The 14473-nt window shown below is 37.5% G+C and overlaps 3 protein-coding genes and 1 long non-coding RNA gene across 6 annotated transcripts; 1 reads left to right on the plus strand and 3 right to left on the minus strand.

The window, feature by feature from the left end:
* Nucleotides 1-477: 477 nt before the first annotated feature.
* LOC143258918 (uncharacterized) lies at nt 478-6791 on the minus strand. The gene is made up of 11 exons (XM_076519465.1): nt 5815-6791; nt 4813-4912; nt 4637-4747; nt 4212-4367; nt 4084-4136; nt 2945-2949; nt 1692-2649; nt 1170-1269; nt 995-1105; nt 706-861; nt 478-531 (listed from the first exon to the last, which is right to left on the minus strand). The coding sequence occupies exons 1-11, from the start codon at nt 6789-6791 to the stop codon at nt 478-480; spliced, it is 2781 nt and encodes a 926-aa protein (XP_076375580.1).
* LOC143259111 (uncharacterized) lies at nt 2695-4082 on the plus strand. The gene is made up of 3 exons (XR_013032920.1): nt 2695-2834; nt 3211-3349; nt 3425-4082. It is a non-coding gene; the product is annotated as an uncharacterized LOC143259111 (long non-coding RNA).
* A 1134-nt stretch (nt 6792-7925) lies between the features above and the next one.
* Or35 (odorant receptor 35) lies at nt 7926-10976 on the minus strand. 2 transcript variants are annotated; one of them, XM_076519932.1, is made up of 5 exons: nt 9755-10973; nt 8731-8830; nt 8335-8445; nt 8120-8275; nt 7926-8065 (listed from the first exon to the last, which is right to left on the minus strand). In XM_076519932.1, exons 1-5 carry the CDS (start codon nt 10561-10563, stop codon nt 8012-8014), a joined length of 1230 nt encoding a protein of 409 aa, XP_076376047.1. In that variant the 5' UTR covers nt 10564-10973; the 3' UTR covers nt 7926-8011. The 2 variants fall into 2 exon arrangements, with proteins under 2 accessions (XP_076376047.1, XP_076376046.1); XM_076519931.1 differs by having other exon boundaries at nt 8012-8275; nt 9755-10976.
* Nucleotides 10977-11095: 119 nt separating this feature from the next.
* On the minus strand, nt 11096-14393 carry LOC143259089 (odorant receptor 10-like). 2 transcript variants are annotated; one of them, XM_076519938.1, is made up of 5 exons: nt 13588-14393; nt 13401-13500; nt 11876-11986; nt 11656-11811; nt 11096-11566 (listed from the first exon to the last, which is right to left on the minus strand). In XM_076519938.1, the coding sequence occupies exons 1-5, from the start codon at nt 14391-14393 to the stop codon at nt 11516-11518; spliced, it is 1224 nt and encodes a 407-aa protein (XP_076376053.1). In that variant the 3' UTR covers nt 11096-11515. The 2 variants fall into 2 exon arrangements, with proteins under 2 accessions (XP_076376053.1, XP_076376052.1); XM_076519937.1 differs by having other exon boundaries at nt 11096-11811.
* Between the last annotated feature and the right edge of the window lie 80 nt (nt 14394-14473).

Raw genomic sequence — 14473 nt, forward strand, 5'->3', positions numbered from 1 at the left:
ACAGTACGAAAATATATGTAGTTATTTAAATACAGTAAGATAATCTTGAGCACTGCGAATAAAAACGAAAGTTTAAAAACAACGCCTCTCAAACACTGATCAAGTAATATACCATTCAAATTACAAATGAAAAAATTTTTATATTCTCAAAATTAAAGACTTAAGTGAGATACCCTGCATGCACAAAGTAATATTAATCTAAGGGATGAATAATGGATTTAAAGATAACTGCCGGTAACGTTTTACTCGAGCAAACTAGTTCCGTTATGAACAACATTATTATGTTACTATTCTTACTCAATACTGTTTGGAAGTGTTTCTTTACATCGCCGAATAATTTTATTCGTTCGAAACGCTTCTGTCGGGTTAATTACTCTCGCCTACACATGTTCTATAAGTGCCGACCAAAAGAGATCTATAAAAATAAGCAGATGATGCAAAATATTTGTTACTTGTTAATAACAATTTGAAGACTATTTACCAAGCAAATGTCCGAAGTAGATTCAAATAGACTACCGACGTTTTCACAACCTAAAAAAAAATTAAATCCTCAACAATTTTCTATGCTCTAAAAGTGTTATTAACGACGAGACTGTGGATTTTCAAATTCGTTTGATCGTCCCACAGTTTTATATCACATCTACTCATTTCCAGTTATAAATGCATAGAATCTAAATCTAGTTTAATAATGAAAAAATTTCTTACAGTTCCAAAAGTGCTTATCGATAGGTCCATTACTTTCCCGGCAGTGAGTTTAGGAGGGTACTGAGCTATAGCGTTCACAAGAATAAGTTTACAAGCTTCACTCGGTGGCAAGTTATACCATGGAACCTCATAAGATGCTGGTCCGATTCGGCTACACTGATTTAATGTTTGGATGAACACATGAATTATGGCCATAAAAACAAAATAATAATTGACCAACACTTGCAATAGCATTAAATAAAATTACTACACAAATGCCACATGTGGAATGCAATTAGTTGATAAGTACCTGGTCGGATAAATTTTCTCCTATGTAACAAAATATGGATATAATGAAAGTGAACGACACCAACAACATAATGTACGTGAGTATTGCGACCGTATCGCTGTTCTCCCATTCCTAAAAACAGAATGGTACCAATAATGGTTATCGGCTTAAAACATACCGATCGACGTTCCTTTACCGTCAAGCAATAGTACTCGAGCATACACATATTGAAAGTCGATTCCATGATCTGTGTCAAGCACATTTCACGAAGTGCTTCGTCTACTTCTTTAGAGAACCTAGAACAGTCATAGATGTATCATGATAGCGGAAACTGAATTAAATTCGGAAACTGAGTTGATCTTAAAATAGTGGATACAAAGTTGTGTAAAGGAAAACTAATTAAATTAATTATTTCCTTGCAATTTTAAAATAATTTTAAGATGAGAAGATGTGAAACTTATTGTTTTGAACAACGTAATAGGTTTAGCGTTAAATATTAATAACAAGGGATTAAAATTTTATTCTAACATTATTTATAGTTAACAGTTTATGACTAGAAACTTCCAGCTACGAGTCAGACTCGTCGAAGTGCAGCAAGGAGTTAATAATTTGAATAAACTGAGAATAGGTTAATAAAACTCTTAAATTCTAACGGTTCATAGTTTTGCATTTCACCTACTCATTTTAACCATAAATGCATGAAATCAGTAAATGTTACCTCACCACCGCAGCGTGATCTCGAACGATGATGCTAATTCGGTCGTAGATGGTGCTTTTCTTTTCATTGTCGTTCACTAGATCGTCCAATCGTGAAATCTGGATCTGGATCTGTCCGCAGATGTGCGTGACGAAAATCGCCGCCATACTGTATCCGGCGGACGTTATGGTGCATTGCACAATAGCGGAGACACAGTGTAAACAGAATATAATCTCGTAGGTAGGACTGGATTGGATATCTAGGAACTTAAAGCAAGGATAAGCGACCGGCCTGATGGTGATATTGGAGTTGGTATTGCTTTTCGACAAGAGCTGCATCACCGTGTGATAGGATATGCCCCCGGTATAGAGAAAAGCCACGCACACGGTGATGAGGAATCTGCAGATTGACACTTGTTTCAGCATGATGGCACGGTGGTATGGATTCTTTACCATTTTCCAATCTTTCTCCAAGTGTTGAATACAACGTCCCAAGATGTTACCCTTAAGACCAAGGATGAAGTATTTGATGGTGGAGGATGTGCAGAAACTGAATGGACCGAGCAACTTCACTATGTTCTTTAGGTCCTTTTCGATGTAAAACATGTTATAGGCCGTTGGTAAGATAATGAGGAGCAGGCTGGAGAAGCTACTTATCTGCAATAGGATTGAAAGAGCTTTCTCCAGTTTGCTTACGCGACGATAAATTAACGTCCATATGCCGAGTGGCCTCAACATCCAGCGACACATCTCCAGCGTATAATTCAAGTCTTCCTTGTAATGCTCGTTGCAGCTCTTGGTTTGATTGCATGATCGATCACGCATGGTGATTCTCCAGGCGCGAGTTCTCGACTGGGGCAAGTGCCGTTGAAATCTGAAGCAGATTATCAGAACGCAGGCGCACGTTCGATGCATCCGACGACCGCCTACAGACATTCGTAAAAACTGCAGTCCTGTAAAGGGAAACAATAGCCCTCTTTTTTAGCCAAGAGGGGAACATAATAGCGCAAAGACCGTGTAGTGCGGTTTCTTTTTTCGTCTGTAACCCTTGCAACTGTCACGTGCAATCGATTGTCGAATAAAAACGGAGAGACTTGAGTGATGGGTTGGCGGTTTACCAGGTATAGTTTTTGATATTCTACAGGAGCAAAGTAACTGTCATAAGGTTAGGGTCCCTGTTTTTATAAATTGGAGGACAAGTTCGAAATTTCTTGCTTTCTTCTCGCGTTCGGAATTGGCATCGCGCACATTTGCATTACGATCACGATACAGTACTTGGCCTGAAAAATATTAAATTAATTTTACGCGTGTCGTTATTTAAAATCACTACAGTCACATGCATGTAAAGAGCAGAGTTTGGAAACCAGGTTTATGAAGTGACGATTTTTTGTACCGAGGATTTACGTAAACAAATTGAAAAAATGTTGAGTATCTTTTTCTTGGACATTGACACGAGTGAATCTTCTGTGTTACTTTTTACGTTTCAAATATTTCTTGAATACTATTCATAAATATAATTTATGACATGGATTCTGTTGCAGGAACCAGAAGGGTGAAGGAAATCTTGCATCAGTATTACTACGTGATTTCAGAAAATCACAAAAAATCCTAGACTTTTTTACAATTTTCGGTGGACGAGTGGAATTATGTTAAACATGTGATGATTATCGATAGCGTGATGTAAGTATAAGTTTCTTAGCCATCGTGATCATAGCCATGTATTATACATAATCATAATCGTGGTCGTAATCGTAGGTGCAAACGAAATCGTGTCGAAGTTCATCGCGTTCTGGCGCGTGCCCTGCGAGCACGTCCTCGGCGCACTAGCCGAACGATACGAATCTTCTTTCGAATTTGTTCATTTCGTTCGATCAGCACCTAACGCCCACCTATCGCCCTAGCGTCGTCGCGACGCCACGGACGCATGTATACGTTCGTTTCATGGGGTTAACGCACGTCCGCGAACTCCGATCAGCTGCTATGGTTTCATAAGTCGCTCCGAAATCGTATCGCGCTTGCGGATTCTCCAGTCGTTAACCTTCGACTCCTACAGCAATGTGTTACGAGCCATACCATATGGATTTATAGATATTATTGAAGATAATAGAGAATATTGAAGATTATAAACCAGAATTTTTATAACGTTTTATTCAAACAAACTGGCTTTGATTTTCAACAATGTCTTTGTACTACAATTCCTACGAAATACTTTAACTTGGAAGTGTTTTTGTCATTGTCAAAATGATTCAAGACAAGTATCCAAACATACTGTCCATACAACATACTATCCAGATACTACACTCTAAATATAATCTATGCATACGGAGATCAACGGATCTATAAACATTACCATATAATTGAAAAAATAATTATTTGATAATAATAATAATAATAATAAATGGAAGTCTACTTACCAAGTTGCAAATGTCCGAAGTAAGTTTAAGTAAATTACTGAAGTCTTCAGAACCTGAAAAAAAAATTTAATCATACGAAATATTCTTCTCAGAATGTACTGTGATATTATTCGTCACGAAATACATACAGTGCCGAACGTGCTCAAAGATAGGTTCATTATTTTTCCTGCCGTTAGTTTAGGCGGGTATAGAGCTATGGCGCTTAAAAGAATAAGATTGTACGCCTTTCTAGGTGGTAAATTGTACCATTGAATCTCGTAAACAGCCGGACCCATTTGGCTACACTAATGTGACGTTTTAATGAAGAAACAGTTTATGGAAGTAAAGAAGTTATCATTTTTTTAATAATTCCTAATCGCATTTCGCAGACTGTTGGGCATCATCTCAAAATTTAATTTGATAGATCGAGATATTGAACTGGATAATAATAACATATTTCTAACTAAATCATATTTAAGATATTAAAACGTAAATGTCAATTTAGTGAAGTTCCATCAAAAGAACAAATTGTTATAACAAAGGGCGGCAATAGACAAAATTTCTTGATAAATACCTGTTCGGATAAAATTTCACCTACGTAACAAAAGATGAATATATTGAAAGTAAAAGAGACCAGCAACATCACGTAAGTGAGTATTGCGATCGTATCGCTGTTCTCCCATTCCTAAAAACAGAATCACACCAATGAAAGATCACAGTCTAAATGGACTTCTGTGGACAATCCTTTACCATCAAACAATAATACTCCAGCAGGCACATTATCAGCGTTGATTCTACGATCTCAGTCAAGCATACGTCACGCAAAGCCTCCTCAACGTCTTTGGAAAACCTAAAATATTCATAATATAGTATACGTGCCAAGTAAAAAGTTACTGCACGCTGATTATTGAAAAAACAGAGAAACGTATAATACACGTCGACTAAAGATTAATAACAGAAAAAGAAGATTTTTTTAAAGACAGTTTTAGAACTAGTTCGAAGTAAAGACAACGTAGGGTAGTAGGAACCGGGTCATTTTTTTATTCTTTTATTTTGTTTATTTTTTAATACAAAAATTTAAGATGTCTTATTCGATAAATACAAAGTTAATTATGCCCGCACAGTAACCAACTCCACTACCCTATACGTCTTAGAATGAAATAACTTCAATCAAAAAAGCCTCGATTCACAAATATCAATGACCACAATAAACAATCAGACGAAAGGTGAGCACATAAGCAGTGTGAAACTAGAAAATCCCGTGAACATCGCAGGCTTGATTGTTAACACATTGAGTGCCGCGTCGGTCTCATATGGATGGCACTAATTTTTAACTAGATATTCAAATTAATTCTTTTTGTAATATATTCGAACAAACCGAATATTACCATAATTTTTAGAATGCAGAACAGTTAAACTAACAGCTACTACGATCAATGTTAACAACATAGTAACGGTGTCATTAATTAAATAACTTCGATATTGTGCGAATTGTTGGGGTTGATATTCAGCACTTAATGTGTTACCACTTAACACTGATTCTACCGTACAGGTTTCATACCATCTCTTTAAAAAACTTTCAAGTTATAAAGTTTCCTTCGTATGAAATGGTTGAGCAAACTCCTTAGTTCAAGCATTAAACTAATTAATCCTGTTATTATTATGAAGCAACAGGCGTTAGTCGTTTTTAGCGTTCGGTAGGTTCAGTGTTAACTGTTAAGTGAGAGATCAAATCACACGACACACCATTACCTCAGTACCTCGGCGTGATCTCGAATGATGCTGCCAATACGGTCACGGAAGGTACTCTTTTCTTCGTCGTCATCGACTAATTGGTTCAGCCGTATGATCTGTATCTGGATCTGTCCGCAGATATGTGTGACGAAAATCGCCGCCATACTGTATCCGGCTGACGTTATGGTGTATTGCACAAGAGCGGAGACACAATGCAGGAAGAATACGATCTCGTAGATGGGACTGGACTGAGCGTCGAGAAAGTTGAAGCAAGGATAAGTGATCGGCCTCACGGTGACGTTCGCGTTGGTATTGTCTTTTGACAAGAACTGCATCACCGTGTGGTAGGACATGCCTCCTGTGTAAAGGAATGTCACGCACACTGTGATCAAATACCTACTGATGGACGCTTGTTTCAGCATGATGGCTCGATGATACGGATCTCTCACAATTCTCCAATCCTTCTCCACGTGTTTTATACATCTTCCCAAGATGTTGCCCTTCACGCCGAGGATCACGTATTTAATTGTGGAGAACGTGCAAAAGCCAACCGGGCCAAACAGCTTCACCACGTTCTGTATGTCCTTTTCCAGGAAGAACATGTTGTGGGCCGACGGTAAGATGACGAAGAGCAGACAAGAGAAACAAGCCAACTGCAGAAACAGTGACAAAATTCTCTCCTCTCTGCTGACACGATGATAAATCAAAGTCCATACACCGAGCGGCTTCAATAGCCACCGACACATCTCCAACGTATAATTCAAGTCGTTCCTATGGTGGTCGTTGTGGCTTTTCACTCGGTTGCATGATCGATCACGCATGGTAACTATCAAGGTGCACGTTGTCGACTGGCGCGACACGATTGAAATGTGCCGCACAGCATTGTCAGAACGCAAGCGCAAATTCGACGACATACGACGATTCCTTCGAGCGCACGTGACGTGTAATCGGTTAGAGGGAAACAATTGACTTTTTTTATGCGGTTCTTTGTCCATCTTCGATTGAAAGGGGGAGACTATTACCGCTGAGCTGCGTTTTTACGCATGCGAAACTTGTGTTTGTCATATGCAATCGAAAACGAAGTAAAGGCGGATGTATATAAGCAACGAGTTGATAGGGAATAGGTTCTGTATATCGTGTCTGAAAACTGTTTTCCAGTTCCTTCTTTGCTTCATGCAACATCTTTTAGCACGATGTTGATTGCGAGAGTTTCGTTAATATTATTTTCCTTCGTTTTGTAGAATTTGAAAGAGTTCGATGGTATAGTATAAAAAGCAACGAATGATTGAGTTCATCAAATTACATTACATTAACATAACGTAATATATTGTGACATGTTAGCAGATCATAATCAAATTAAATGTATTGTTATAAGTAGACCGCGAAGTTTTATGCAAAATGAAAACTGTGTGCATCAATTGCAAGAAATAGAAATTAAATAGTAAACTCTTCTTTTCCATAATAATTGTAATTGATTAAAAGTAATATATTGACATTTCTGAATTCTTTAAGTCTTTCTACTATTTGAAATTGCAACTACTCAATTTTGCCATAAATGCATAAAATCTGCAGTCTGGTTGTAAGTTACTCTTAATCTGTATATCTCAGCAAGTGCTTACAAGAGGTTGGCCCTATAGCCGACAACCACAATGAAGCAAGATATTCATAGGACATCTACAAGGTATGATTGTACAATGACTGCACGTAATTTAATTCTGCCACAAGAATTTCGTAGTATGGTATAAACCATCGTTAGATTGTTTTGAGATTTGGGTTCGTACAGTTGTTGGCTCAGTGTCACTATTTTGAATCTAAGAAAAATTTTAGTCATAGTTTGTGTGAGCTAAGTATCCAATATACAAAATATAGTATTCTATTTTAATTCTAGACCTACCGAACCGATCAAAATGACCGATTACACATTTTATGTTTAAAATTTCTGAAATTAGAAAGCCTGTTTCGTAGAAAATGATTGAATAAATCTCTTAATTCCAGCATACATTTCATTAAAAATAGAGAAAGATCTAAATAAATTCAATCTTATGATCGTTATAAAAGTTTAGTGCGAATGTTACCGCGGTAGGTTTTGTGTTAATCATCCTTTTCTGCTATTCTTTTCAAAATCTTTGATTTCGTGGACGTTTCTATCAAAATGGCTTACTTTAAACTGTTCCTACAAATACATTTATTTCAGGTTATGTCCATAATACATTGCTCATGTTGTGAGAGTTCGGAGCAAACTTAAATAAGCCAGAGACGATTTTAAAGCCTGCAATGATTTCAAGTGTAATTTCAATCGTGATTCAACGTTTGTGTTACTTACGCTGCAGAAACTGCTCAAGGACAAGTTAATGATTTTGCCCGCAGTCAATTTCGCGGATGTGTTCGTCATCGCCAGCATCAGTATCAAGCCGAGCGCTTTCTTTCCAGGTAAACGATACCAATTGATCATGTAAGCTGTCAAGCCGAGTTTCAGACACTGAAAATAAATGATTATGCATATCATTCTAATTAAAAGTAATACTTACTATCATGTACCTCCTCAGAGAGAATCTCGCCGATGTAGCAGAGTATAAAAATATTGAATGTAAATGATATCAGCAATATGCAATAGGTCATTGCTCCGATAGTATCACTTTGCTCCCATTCCTAGAAAACTGACGTGATTTGAACATTGATACATTTAAACCTAACGTCACTAGAAGATTATTCAGTAAAGTTGGACTTTCTGATTACTTAAAGATGTTCAGTAACCTTTTATACTTCCTAATCATTTTTTCTGGAATTTGGAAATAAATCTTAATTAAAACTGTTAGAAGTAGGTATCAACCAAATCCATCATTTCGTAAAATATTTCAGAAGCTCAGAATTTCTTCTCAGAATTTCCCGATTTACCGAACAATCATGTTGCGTTACGTTCGCCACACTTCTCACCGTCAGTACATAATAGCCTAAGAAACATATATTCAGCGTGCATCCCACGAATTCCACAAAGAATATCTCATTCAGAAGTCCTTCGATTTGTGTTATAAAACTGAAAATTCCCGAAGTTTTCTAAAGGCACTATCACAAGATATTCCACCACATATTCTAAAGGTGATTCTCTTCTCGATGCGTTCTATTCGATATCTTAATGAAAAGGTGCCTTAAATGAAGAGCAAAATTAAAGAGGAATAATATACCTAAAGAAAGTGATTTACAGTTTACTCCATGTTACTTGACCTTTCGCTACGAAAAGTGACTAAAGTTAGTCAATTTAAGCTTACTTTACATTATCTACTTTCGTTATCACGGTACCGCATCGCGAGCAGGCTCTTCATAGCGAGATCTGCAGTTATTATGTTCATATTGGTCCAATAGTCTGTCCGTTGTTTACTCACCGCTATTATCATCATACTCATCTCTATCGTAGGCATAAATACACGCGCGGCAATAAATTATTTAAAAATAGGATTTCATACTATTGACTTGACATAATGACTATTACGCTATCAGAACTCTGCAGATTTTTATGCAAAATAAAAATTACCTACATTTATTGCAAGAATCAGAAGTTGCTTAGGCACTTCTTCCTTTCTTTAGGAATTATTAGATTGCAAATTATATGCATGTATGAGAAAAATGAGTAAAGACATTTAAAGAATTTACCAACACTGTTATATTTCTAGAAACTTATTAAAATTATTAATAAGAAAAGTAAGTGTATATGTAATTGCTATATTTTCCAATTAATGCAGATAGTATTTATTTTTCATAAAAATCCGCAGTCTAATAATTGTAATAGGTTGAAAGCAATGCATCGATACTCTTTATTTCGTTTAGTATTTTTCCTCTTTACGATTCCAGATACTCGTTTTTGTCACGAATACATAAAATCCGCAGTATAGTAATTACTTCAGAGCATGTATAAAATCCCCGTTAACCATTCCCACGTTACGAAATATGTACAAAGCTTTACCCGAGTATCCGCAAATGGTGCTGAACGATGTCACCCAAGCGTTCTTCAGCAGTTTTGCTATCTGTTTTCGCACTGTCACCGTGAACCAGTTGATTCAGTCTCACCGAAATAATTTTGAACTGTCCGCAGACGTGCATAACGAACACAGCAGCTAGGCTGCAAGCTCCGACAGTGACAGAGTAAATCACGAACCCGGCTAAGCATTGCATGAATTGGGCGATTTCAAACCAAGGACTTGTTCTTGGATCGAGAAGACCACGGTAGATCGGGAAAGCCAGCGACCTGACCGTCTCATTGTCGACAATTTCCGTCCTCTTGGAGCACAAAGGCATCACGGTGGTGTAGAAAAATCCGCCGAAGTACATGAAACCGGCGCAAAAAACGGCCAGGAATCTGCCGAGCCTGGCGCTCTCGATCATGATGTCTCTGTTTTCGTCGTCGGCCACCGAGGTGTACCGTCTCCAATCCGCCCAGATGTTCCGTATGCATTGGCTGATCTGGTCACTGCGCGACACCAGAATTAAATACTTGATCGCAGCCATCACGCAGAAGCTCATCGGACCAATCATTTTGATCTTTGCGTCCAGATCGCCGGACTTGTCGAGGATGGGACACAGCACGCACGGTACCAGCAGGAACCCTATCAGGAAGGTGCTGATTAACGCGAGCGTGACGATACTAATTTTTTCTGCTGTGCCGGTGCACAACGCGACCGGCCATACACCGATCGGCTTTAGCAGCCAACGATTTATTTGAACACTGTACAGCATGTCCCCGTACCGAGCGTTCGCTGGATCCAGTGCGATCATGATATTGACCGATTGAATATGAACGTGCAACTAACGGATGCGAATGGAATGGTAACATCGATTACTTCGGAAACTCCGGTAACTTCGGTTTCGCGCATGTGCTTGCGACTGTAATTGTTGAAAAACAAGGGGCGCACAATTGAACGCGGATGAAGTTTTAATCGCGAGAGGGTTGCGGAAAATGCGCTGCATCGACTACGTATGCCGGTAGTTTTTTTCGCAGTTACATGGTAAGCAATTTCCAATCCACCGGTCGTTGGAATCGTCAGATAAGGGTGAGCATTAAGGGAAACAACAGCTGTTAGGCTAACTGACAATTTCTCCTAAGTGCGGTGTGCTATAAGGCAGCATGATGTTCGTGCTGTAAGGTCGTGTGGTAAGATTTTTTAAAATGTTGACGTTTTTGTGAAGTGATGTGTATCATGTGGAATACATCACTACCTCTGTCAGTAGTTATCTCCCCAATAGTATTAATTGTAAAAATTTAATAAACGAGATAATCTTCATAAATTAGTTGCAATTAAACTTTACATCCTTAGTACTGCGTGTATTAAAAATTATACATGTAATGCTATGCAATAATATCAAGCCAATTACATTCTATTACAATCACTACACACGAATACTATATTTCATCAAACTACAGAGTAATTACAGGTATAAAATGTAGCATGTATTAATTGATTTAGCAATCTAAAACATATTTGTTATTGAAAACGTTTCGGAATATAAGATCAAATTTTGTTAAGTTACGCCAACAACGATTTGTATACTAAGATACAGCAACACGTAATGGTCACATATAATGATTTTTTAAATATTATATTTAACAAAGAACTTCATTAATACGCTTTCTAAATAAGATTCTACACATTTAGATTTATTGGGAAGTTCGTACATATACGTCACCGTTTGAACACGCACAAGAACACTTTCTTTGAAAGTGCGTTCATCATACGGTCTGTCGCAGGAGATTAAAATACGCGAAGGAAGATTTCATTGTCTACAACGATACAAAGTTCCCATAAAGTGACTACAGCCGTCTGATTCTGTTACGATGTCCTGTTTGTTCGAACGACAAAGTATACTTACTTGACCGAACGTGTAAATGGACATGTGGAACATCTTGCTGGCGGTGATTTTGATCATCACACTGGACCTCGCTATGATTATATTCAAGTCGAGAATGCATTTATGAGGTAAGCGATACCAATCTGTCATGTATACCACTTCACCGACTTTCTTGCACTGTTAAGAATGCACTAGTTGAATCTCAATTGCAGTCTTAATCGGTCCTTGTTGTCTCTGTTACCTGTTCTGTTAGTATTTGACCGATATAGCAAAGTAAAAATACGTTGAAGGTCATAGAAAATAGTGTCATGACATAGGTGGTCAGGGTTTGGTAATCGTGACTGTCCCATTCCTAAAAGAACAATACTCTCGTATCTTCAAATTGTCGTGAGTTAAACCTTAATGGCAACAAAGTTTTACAAGAATAACTCAAAGGTATTTGCACATAACTTTTTAAAAGTTTTTTCTAATATTTCTTTACAAAGTTCAATGGAAATTTGATTTTTTTCCTAATAAGATTATAAACAATTATTGATACAAATTTTGGACGTAGTGTACACCAGAATTCAAAAATTTTCCAAATGTAGAAGAACTTATTGTTTTATACACTACTTATTGTAGTTAAATTTAAACAATTTAAAATATTTTGTAGTTATAATAAACAGGCTAAAAGAAGCGAAAAGTGATAGTTTGGAAAAAATAGTAAAACATGAGTCATCTAAAAAATCTGTAAAATGAAGATTGAAAAGATTTTACTTGTGTTATAAGACAGTGAATAGTTATTAAATAAATAATACAACTGAACAAAAGATAAAAATCGACAACATTTCTCTTATCTCTAGAGTTTGTTATTTCTTTATCGAAATTTTGCGCTGTCGTATAACACATGCTGTTGCATATTACCTGCGTTTAGCTGAATGAACTTAAAAAAATTGTTAAAATAGTTTTTTCTTCAAAACTGATAGCTATGTGCAATAGGTTTGTAATACAGCCGCGAGCGTAATTCACGCGAACTCCGAGTGGCGGCTGGTGATTTTAATGCGTGGTGAAGCACTAACACCTCAAGGCATTCCGCTAGCGTTACACTATTTAGAATCCAAAGAAACTAAAAAAAATGAACATCTTTTTTCATACATATATCTGTCTTATTTAAAGATGTATTTCTTTGTTCATAACAATACTGCACTGTAATCTGAAAAACTAGAAACATCATTGTAACTATTTTGACACATAGATCTCTTAGAGAAATGAATTTTCTGAAGCAAGCTTGTATTGTTTAATTTTATTTCAGCATGTTATGTGGTTAATTATAGCAACATGTAGACTAGGTCATTGCGATCTAGATCATTGTTGATATAATATGGAGAAATGATGTGCAGATTTTTACGCGTTCTTGTCAAGTACGACCGTGAGAAATACAATAAAACAATGTTATTTATAATATTAGTATTATTGACGCAGTAGATAAAATTTTGTTCACAATACTTTATGTCAATATATATAATTAAGAAAACAATTTATTTCTAATATTGCAGAGTTTAATATATTTATGTTATATAAATACCATGAAAATTTGTTCAAGTTTTGCTTACAATGCCTTAATATTATTGTTCCATACAAAGACAGCATAAACAATGATAAAAAGAAAATTTTATTATCACAGAGAATAATATAAATATATTTCTCTTTTAACCGAATAATTCAATATTACACGTTAAAAACATTAGATATTGTACGTTTTACGAAGGCGTAACGTTGTAACATACCGTAAGGATGTAATAGCCGAGCATACACGTGCACACGGTACTGTGAAACATTTCCAAGAAACATATTTTATTCATAACCGCTTCAATTTGCGATATGAAGCTGCAATCATTACAATATAAAATAGCACTAAATTAGTGTCGACGAGCATTCTAAGTAATTCGACTAGAAAAATGAACAAAATATTACCTTAAAATCCTCAGATGATTCTCTACAATTTCTCCAGTCTCTGTGATCAAAAATTTGGTGTCACGATCTCGTGATTTGTTCACCATTTCGGTGATCTGATTCATTAGAACCTTCAACTGGCCACACGCGTGAGCCGCGAGGGCAGCCGCGAGGCTGAATGCTCCGACGGCGCTGGAGTTAACTATAAACGCGGAAAGAAACTGCGAGACGAGAATGATCTCGTTGGCAGGGCTGTGATCTGTGTTGAACAGCTTCTGATAAAAATCGCAAGGCAGTATATGCACGATTCTGGTCTCGTTGCCGATTTCCACGGGCCGCGTGGACAGCGCAGTGACGAAGCAATAAGAGAGAACGCCTCCGTGCATGAAAGCAGCACAAAAAACCGAGACGTAACGACCCAATTTGGCGTGCCTCAACATGACCAGCCGATCCTGCACTCTGGTCACGATCTGCCAGTCAGCCTGCAGGTGCTCCACGCAAAGACGTATCTCATTGCCACGGATCAGCAGCGCGGCGTAATTGACACCACCTATAGACCAATGCAAGAACGGTCCCAAGGCTCTCAGCTTCTTGTAAGGGTCCGTTTCCTCGAGCAATATGTGCAGCAAACAAGGGATCACGGTGAACAGAATGATGCAGTAGCAGACGGTGATCAACATTACCGAGGCGAATCGCTCGAGCCTAGACGTGGACAAAGAAGATGGCCAGGCGCCTATTGGTTTCAAATACCATCGGTTCAACTGCAAACTGTAATCGCTCGGACTGCCGAGGTTCACCTCGAGGAACGGCGTTGATTGGCTGACCATGACGGTCACTCATCGAAGCTCAGCAAGCTACTGACAATGAGTTGCGTGTTTCGAACGGGAATGGTCGATGATCCCGGTTG

This window comes from Megalopta genalis, chromosome 3 (genome assembly GCF_051020955.1).
Source record: "Megalopta genalis isolate 19385.01 chromosome 3, iyMegGena1_principal, whole genome shotgun sequence".
In the NCBI taxonomy this organism is placed as follows: Eukaryota; Metazoa; Arthropoda; class Insecta; order Hymenoptera; family Halictidae; genus Megalopta; species Megalopta genalis.

Bases quoted from the DNA above. Each gene is read 5' to 3' on its own strand.
- LOC143258918 (XM_076519465.1), bottom strand. From the start codon at position 6,791: ATGGACAAAGAACCGCATAAAAAAAGTCAATTGTTTCCCTCTAACCGA. The intron at 4,368-4,636 runs GTATTTATCAAG...ACGTCACATTAG, and splicing joins GTGAAATTTTATCCGAACAG to TGTAGCCAAATGGGTCCGGC. The intron at 1,270-1,691 runs GTAACATTTACT...TGACTGTTCTAG, and splicing joins GATCACGCTGCGGTGGTGAG to GTTCTCTAAAGAAGTAGACG.
- Or35 (XM_076519931.1), bottom strand. From the start codon at position 10,563: ATGATCGCACTGGATCCAGCGAACGCTCGGTACGGGGACATGCTGTAC. The intron at 8,831-9,754 runs GTAAAGCTTTGT...GGGAATTTTCAG, and splicing joins CACCATTTGCGGATACTCGG to TTTTATAACACAAATCGAAG. The intron at 8,446-8,730 runs GTGAGAAGTGTG...TCAGTTTTCTAG, and splicing joins TAGGCTATTATGTACTGACG to GAATGGGAGCAAAGTGATAC.
- LOC143259089 (XM_076519937.1), bottom strand. From the start codon at position 14,393: ATGGTCAGCCAATCAACGCCGTTCCTCGAGGTGAACCTCGGCAGTCCG. The intron at 13,501-13,587 runs GTAATATTTTGT...TAATGATTGCAG, and splicing joins AATCATCTGAGGATTTTAAG to CTTCATATCGCAAATTGAAG. The intron at 11,987-13,400 runs GTATGTTACAAC...TTGTTCTTTTAG, and splicing joins TCGGCTATTACATCCTTACG to GAATGGGACAGTCACGATTA.